The sequence below is a fragment of the Atta cephalotes genome, assembly GCF_000143395.1.
Source record: "Atta cephalotes unplaced genomic scaffold scaffold00016, whole genome shotgun sequence".
NCBI lineage: Eukaryota > Metazoa > Arthropoda > Insecta > Hymenoptera > Formicidae > Atta > Atta cephalotes.
In genome coordinates, this window is record NW_012130080.1 from 3,025,198 (window position 1) to 3,033,431 (window position 8,234).

The 8,234-nt window shown below is 34.5% G+C and overlaps 1 protein-coding gene across 1 annotated transcript in view; it reads left to right on the plus strand.

Moving 5' to 3' along the window:
* Window positions 1-8,234, plus strand: part of LOC105618274 (sodium channel protein para) — a 46,356-nt gene that overhangs the window by 20,213 nt on the left and 17,909 nt on the right. Inside the window, exons 11-21 of the mRNA XM_012199814.1 lie at window positions 165-264; window positions 347-415; window positions 2,590-2,861; window positions 2,976-3,149; window positions 3,240-3,590; window positions 3,708-3,912; window positions 5,340-5,471; window positions 6,072-6,204; window positions 6,288-6,412; window positions 6,554-6,816; window positions 6,898-7,071. Of these exons, the coding sequence (XP_012055204.1) occupies window positions 165-264; window positions 347-415; window positions 2,590-2,861; window positions 2,976-3,149; window positions 3,240-3,590; window positions 3,708-3,912; window positions 5,340-5,471; window positions 6,072-6,204; window positions 6,288-6,412; window positions 6,554-6,816; window positions 6,898-7,071 (1,998 nt within the window). The remainder of the gene's footprint in view (window positions 1-164; window positions 265-346; window positions 416-2,589; window positions 2,862-2,975; window positions 3,150-3,239; window positions 3,591-3,707; window positions 3,913-5,339; window positions 5,472-6,071; window positions 6,205-6,287; window positions 6,413-6,553; window positions 6,817-6,897; window positions 7,072-8,234) is intronic.

Consider the following 8,234-nt stretch of genomic DNA (forward strand, 5'->3'; position numbering starts at 1 on the left):
TATAAGTAGTATATATAATAACTAATAGTAGTTATTTACTTACGTAGTAGTACGTACGGTACGACGATACACACATATATATATATATATATATATATATATATATACGTATATACATATATATACATACACACAGAGTACTTGCAACTGTTTAAAATTTTCAGGAAGCTCCTGATATGGAAGATCCCATGGGTAAGAACAAGCCACAAGACAATCCGTTTATCGAGTTGCCGGCGCAACAGCATACCGTAGTCGACATGAAAGGTAAGACTGCAAACCAGTTAACGAATAGCTCTGAGTTCTCTGAAGCAATCAAACTTACTTCGATTATATCATTCTTGCGCAGATGTAATGGTACTGAACGACATAATCGAGCAAGCTGCCGGTCGCCGGAGTAAGACGCCAGAACAAGCAGGTAATGTCGCGTCCCTTTCCGTATCCTTCGTTAAGTTTCCTCAAGTTTCTTCCTTCAGTTTTTCTGTTCACCCTTATCACAAATGTATATATATATATATATCTTTATTTAACGTGTGAGCATCCTGCCGTTCAATGTACAGTGTGGTTTTAAAATTTCTCGTCATACTACTCCCTTGCGTTGGTATACTATTTTGCTGGACATTTCTGGACCGCCGCGCCTTGTGTATAGTAGAACGAACAAATTCATTTTTAATTTTCATCCCAGCCGACGCAGCTAAAGATCACGCTCACGTGTTTTATACATATTACATACTTTTATTTACGATTGAGCATGGCGTAAATTGATGCGGTTCGCTATATACTTTGAATCGACACAGTGTCTCAGCTATTGCTAAACGGAGAAGCATTTAAATGGCAAATAATATGAAACGCAGGATTGTCTTTCTGAACAGTGTGATGCGACGAGAAAAATAAAGACACGATGCGGCCCGCTGGCCCTTGAGGGCGGTTTGTGAAAGCATTTTTTGGGGAAACAGAGTTTGCTCGTTTCCTGTGATGTGACACAGATTACCACCTTCGCGCAGCTGCATGATCCCGGTCGCTTCATGCTTCGATTCTTTTTTTTCAGATTATCTCAATCGTCGATTAATCATAAATAATATGCTCGATAATATGTGATATATAAATCTCCCCCAAAATAATCATCAAAATATTTTATTAGTTTATTCTATGTTTTAATATTTATTTAAATTAATATTTTATTAAAATTATATATTTATAAAGATATGGAATAATATTAATTTTATATTAATTTATTTAATTAGCTTATTTCTCTCTTTCCTCTATCTTTCTCTTTCTCTTTATAAGTTGAAAGAAATAGTAAAATTTATTTTAAATAATATTCTAGAGTCTAGACATTCTTTTATTTTTTCGATGATTGAGAAATCTATCTTTGATTTCCGGAAACTGCAGCGATTTTGGTTAAATTTTCAATATTTTTGCACCTGTATCACCACCGCGTTGAAGGGCACTATCGTGTTTGTCTCGGATGCACAATATAGCAAGATTAATAAATTCAGAAATATAAACATGTATTTTTATCAACGCGTTATTAGTCTTTGCAAAAAATATTTGATCACTTACGATTATATAGTTTTAAATTTTTGCACGTAAAACTGTAAATCACATTTTCACTATATCGTGTCTGTAAAATTTTTAACGTATCTGCGCAGAAATAGAAAATATTTTCCTGAAGACCGCACAAAATCATTACTTTGTTTGAAAAATGTACAGCCATGCGTGATGTTGTTTGTTAATTGTATTGTAAAATGTTTGAATGAGAAGAACTTCACATGATTATGTTGACTTTTAATTATCATTAATTGCTTATATTACAATATTTAATCCTTTCGCCGCAGACGCACATCTTTTAAAATTATTAACAAAATTTATATTTTTTGTGTAATGTAATTGTGCTCATATATAATGTATGGCTATAAATTAAAAAAAAAAAAGAAAATGTAAGGAAATAACTTTATAATCTTTTACGTGGCGAAAGTATTAAAACTAAATTGTAAAACTTTTTGTGTGTGTAAATAATTGTATGTTGAATTCATGCGCATGCTTCAATGTAATTATGTCGCATTGCACATTATTCGCGTCGCTAAATGCACGACATTTGTTTAAATTTTATCATTTTTCAGTTTTATATTGGCGCCTTGCGTGAATTTGCATATCGTATGAAATACGAACAACACTTCATTATTTATTGTATCAAATTGTACAGTATCAATTTTTAATAAATAAAATATCAATTACACTATTGATACAGTTATCAATTATTATTAAATAAAATATTCATAGAAAGATCTTTTCTCAATTTATTGCATATGATGTTAATGTAATGATGCGAGCATTTGCAAAAAAAAAAGAATTAACATTAAAAGATATTTTACTTACAAATATTTTACAAGAAGTTATTATTAAGTACGTTTATTCAGATTTACGCGATTCATTATTCAATGTGACATTTTTAATTTCGCCACGCCTTCTGCTTGCCTGCCTGCTTGCCTGTAAATATAATCTGTGATCTCGAAGAATGAGCCTGACCAAAGAAAAACCTCTTTCCCCAAAAAGAGTGGTGCCAGACAAAATTACTAACGCGCGTTACAGTTTCGACCTATTACTTTCCGACAGACGACGATGAAGAACCTACATTCAAGGACAAGTTAGTGGCCGGAATGTTTCGTTGTATCGACATCTTTTGCGTCTGGGATTGCTGTTGGCTTTGGCTCGAGTTTCAAAAGTACGTGTCCCTGTTGGTCTTTGATCCATTCGTAGAGCTCTTCATCACACTCTGTATCGTCGTTAATACGCTGTTCATGGCATTGGATCATCACGACATGGACAAAGATATGGAAAGAGTACTCAAATCTGGTAATTACGTAAGTATCAGTTGTGTCACTTTGAAATAAAAAAAAGTGATATATATATGCCTAATACATTATACGAATTTAATCAAATTAACAATTATGTTGACGATTCAATTCAAATCCTAGTTCTTCACGGCGACATTCGGCATTGAAGCGACTATGAAGTTAATAGCGATGAGCCCAAAATATTATTTTCAAGAGGGCTGGAATATTTTCGATTTTATCATCGTCGCCCTTTCGCTTGTGGAGTTGGGTCTCGAAGGTGTGCAAGGTCTGTCGGTATTACGATCTTTCAGATTGGTGAGTGTTACTCTTTTATTGCATTATTATTCTGTTAATCGATATAAGCAATTTAATCGCACGAGTTATTGAAAATTTGATTTCTTTCAGTTGAGAGTGTTCAAGCTAGCTAAATCGTGGCCTACGTTGAATCTACTGATTTCCATCATGGGCAGAACGGTGGGCGCGTTGGGTAATCTAACGTTCGTATTGTGCATCATCATCTTCATCTTCGCCGTGATGGGTATGCAGCTCTTCGGCAAAAATTACGTTGATCACGTCGATTACTTCCCGGACGGTGATCTACCCAGATGGAACTTCACTGACTTCATGCACTCGTTTATGATCGTTTTCCGAGTGTTGTGCGGAGAATGGATCGAATCTATGTGGGATTGCATGTTGGTCGGTGATGTCTCCTGTATACCCTTCTTCTTAGCTACCGTCGTCATTGGTAACTTGGTCGTAAGTACAAAAACGAAATCTTTTCAATAGCAATTTTTTATGTAACCAGTGCAAGATCCTTTCATATTAAATTATTCAATTTGCCAACGATTAATTATGTTATGTTTCCACGAATAGGTCCTGAATCTCTTCTTAGCTCTGTTGCTCAGCAACTTCGGCTCATCGAACCTGTCGGCCCCGACTGCGGACAACGACACGAACAAGATTGCGGAGGCGATCGATCGAATAGCGCGTTTCATTAAGTGGATCAAACGAAATATCCTTGCTTTTGCTAAGTTGATGCGAGCCAAACTCACCAATCAGATATCCGATCAGGCGCCAGGTGAGGGACCGTCCAACAGTTGGAAAGAAGGTTTATATCCAATCAGATCGCTTGCTGTGTGCGCTGTGTAGTTCGTGGCACTGTCTTTCAGTTTTTGCTTTACACTTCTTTCACACGTTTTGCTGGTGCCAGTCGGCGACCGATGTAATAGATTAAAATATATCACGCGTGATGACGAGCTATGAATTACAACGACGAACAGAGCGGACGAGAGATTCGATCATATTTTGTTGTTCAAAATTATTTTTAAGTGACATTCAACATTTGTTTATTTTGTATCATTTTAAATGTTTTGATTTATCATATTTTTGTAATATTTACTGTCGATCATAAAGCATATATACGTCGACTGGTACATTCGATTTATTATGCAGATTTCTTAAATTTTACTTGGTTTGCTATTATGCTCCATTAAAATCGTTGTAACATAATTGTAATTGCATTGTAACGTAATTCTATTTACGATTTAATATGAATAATAAACACTCTTTCCCTAAATTGATTACAATTAGCCCGGTTTGAGTCTAATCATATTTTTGATTGAGTAATTTTCGAAAATAAGATAAAATCGAATGGTTCAGTGTGTTTAATGCACGATGAGATTAATGCAAATTAAGTTTTGTTTCGCTGATTAGCTGCCTGGCAGTTATACGTTGCTATGCATTTTTACTTTGGGAACGCATTTTACTACGTAACTTCAATGGCGATGAAGTTCGTTCAAGAATTTATTACACTAAGCAGAAATATACATATACATAAAAAAAATCACACGATGCATGCTGCATTCATTTTGCTGTTTTTGTATCAGACTGCTGTAAATTTTTCTGATCAAATTAATTTTTCGTTTTAATAAAAATATAAATATAAAAAAAATGAAAATATATATAAATATAAATAATGTAATTCTTCAAATACATACCTACATATATTCTAACATTTAATTAAATATACAAGCAATTTTTAAATACCTTTCATATATCTTAAAAAGACATTATATTTAGATGATAATAATAATCTGAACAGCAATTTATTTTTATTCCGATGAATTTATATAATTTCAAAACCGCTGACTATAAAATTAACAGCGAATGTATCAAGGCAGCAAGTATCATGCGCAAAGCATCTACATTATGAATCATTGACACACTGTTTCGAACTGGATTGGGTCACTGATATCATTGGACATAAATGACATCATATACAATTGCATGCAAACATGATCATGTTACTAATTTGATCTGATTCCTCAATTCGACGTGTTGGGAATCGCGACGGAAAACAATCGCGCCCGTGTGTATGAGCCTGTATATACGGCGATTGGATTTTTATCTATACAGTATTTTGTATAGTTTCTAGCGCGTTTCGATTTGTTTTCCGATACGAATTTCCTAATAAGAGCGGGTTAGAGATTTTGTATGACTGTGCAGATGGGATTGATCGCGATGGGGACCTAGATCTTGCAGATGGAGAGTTGGACGCATACAGAGACAAAAAGAGCGCCAAAGAGCTTAATCAGCTTGAAGTTGCCATTGGTGACGGAATGGAATTTACTATTCATGGTAAGCGTGGAAACAATCAAAGTACAATTCAATATAACAATAATCCTTTCATGTACAGTTACCGTTTTTAGCTGACAGAGATATTGCATAAAATGTCTAAGTATTATATATTATATAAAATAATAATAAAAAGATTATTTTTAAAAAATTTTTACAGGAAATTGTAAATTTTTTTCATAATTATGTAATTAATTAATTAAAAGATAAAAAATGTAAAGTTTAAAATTAATTCTCTGCCAACAATGGATTTTAAAGGTACAATAAATTTAAATCTGTAAAAAAAAAAATAAAATACAATAATCGAACTTGTATAATAAAAACTTTTTATTAAATTTTTCACGAGTAAAATTTTTTAAAGATTGTTATGTAGTTCGGAATATAATATGAAAATTTGCACTTCAAATTCAAAAATTCAGATTATGGCCGAAGGATAAAGATTTTACATTGCTGACGAAGGATTAAAAACTTGTTAAATACAATTAAAAATTATGTAAATTTCTTTTTTTCTTAAAAACTTGTATTTTTGATTAATTAAGTTTCAAAAAAAAAAAATATTGTATAGCTATGATTAATATATCGAATTTAATTCCCTTTTCGAAGGAGATCTGAAGAATAAACTGAAGAGGGGTAAGCTGTGTATGAACAATACGAAAGTTATCGCGAATTCAATAAATCACCACGATTATAGACTGGACAACGATTATATTAATCAGAACGAAGATGACACTATCAGGTCGGTTAGATCTTTCATAAAATTCTCATGTATCTCAGATAATATCATTAAGAACACACCTTATTCGATTGTTCTTTCAATAGTAACAAATCATATGGCAGTCACAAAAATCGCGCGTTTAAAGACGAAAGTCACAAAGGCAGTATGGATTCGTTAAATGGCGAAGAGAAGAAAGATGCGAGCAAAGAAGATTTAGAACAGGAAGAAGGTAAGCGTGGTAATTATCTAACTTTGCAAAATTATTCAATAATTTGAAAAAAGATATTGGCAAACGGTAATCACAGATCAGAAGATTTTTACCGCCGTATATTTCAAGCTAATAAGGATAATTGAAACTACTTCTATCCAGATTTAGAAGACGAGGGTGAAGAAGAGGAAGATCGACTCGATGGCGAGATAATACAAGTGGACGAGGATCCTATTCAATCGAGTTACCCGGCTGATTGCTGTCCGGAAAATTGCTACAAAAAGTTTCCATTTCTGGCCGGCGATGATGACGCTCCATTTTGGCAAGGTTGGGCAAACCTGAGATTTAAGACCTTCCGGTTGATCGAGAATAAATATTTCGAGACTGCCGTCATTACCATGATCCTTCTAAGTAGCTTGGCCTTGGTAAGAGAATTTCCTTATTTTTTTTTTAAATTCAAGATGTATATTTAACAATAAAAAGCAACGTGCGAAACCGGTTTACAGGCTTTGGAGGACGTTCATCTTCAACAACGACCTGTCCTGCAGGACGTACTGTATTATATGGACCGAATATTTACTGTGATCTTCTTCCTCGAGATGTTGATCAAATGGCTGGCTCTAGGTTTTAAGAAGTACTTCACGAATGCCTGGTGCTGGCTCGATTTTATCATCGTCATGGTAAGTCGTATTTTTTTCTTTCTTGGATACTTTAACCCGATTATCAGAAATATTTGATTTTGTACAATGTGTGCAATTGAGTAGCCTTGTGATTACTGAAAGATAATGATTCAACGTCCATCCGAAATTTCAATGAAGATTTGAATGCGTGAATTAAAAATTTTAATATAGAAAAAATTTTAATATAAAAAGCTCGATTGCACACTTGACAATTTACGAGAGAGTCTTATCGTTCTCGAATGACTTCATACACGGATCAATTATTCATCGTATTGCTTTCGCGTTTGTATATTTACGTCGCTTCGAAGAATAGCACGATATCGGTAGCGTGTCATCTAATCTTGAAAACAAATCGTCATTCACAACACGAGATTGCAAAAAAAGGTATCCGTGCTTCGATAACGAAAATTTAAATACTTTAAATACTAAGGATAAACAAAATATGATATGATAAATAATTGATATGATAAATAATTAAGTTTTAAGTAAGATCATCAAGAATCGATGCACGGATGATTTTTTTCCTGAATTTTTACCGCGCAAAAAGAAGTTCTCTCTCGTTTTTACGATATTTTATCTCCTACCCCCTTCTTTTTCTTTCTTCACTTTTAAAACTTTGAACAACTAATGCCGATGTGCGAAGCAATGTGGGAGCCGAGCGTCGAAGCTTCCGGTGGATTTCTCTTAATCGATCGCCATTAAGTATTATTGTAAGAACTGATACATAATATGTCTCGTCTGATGAATATTTGATGAAACTAGCTATCGCTCATCAACTTGGGTGCTGTCTGGGCCGGTGCAGCTGACATCCCGGCCTTCCGTTCCATGAGAACACTGAGGGCTTTGAGACCTTTACGAGCAGTCTCACGGTGGGAGGGCATGAGAGTAAGTCATCGGTCGACGAGGACTTAAGTGAACAATAATGCAAAGAAAAGCCTGATTCGGCTTATCGCAACGACGTTTGATGGATCGTACGGAGCTAACGGATCGATCACGTTAACATGACAGCACGTTTAATTTGACCGCCGCGCGGACCTCCGATTGACGAGGGACTGCCGGTTATGCATGGATTGTTCCTTTCTATCTTTCTCTCTCTCTCTCTCTCTCTCTCTCTCTCTCTCTACGTAGTCGTACGTCGACGACGACCGAACGACGGAGGTAGG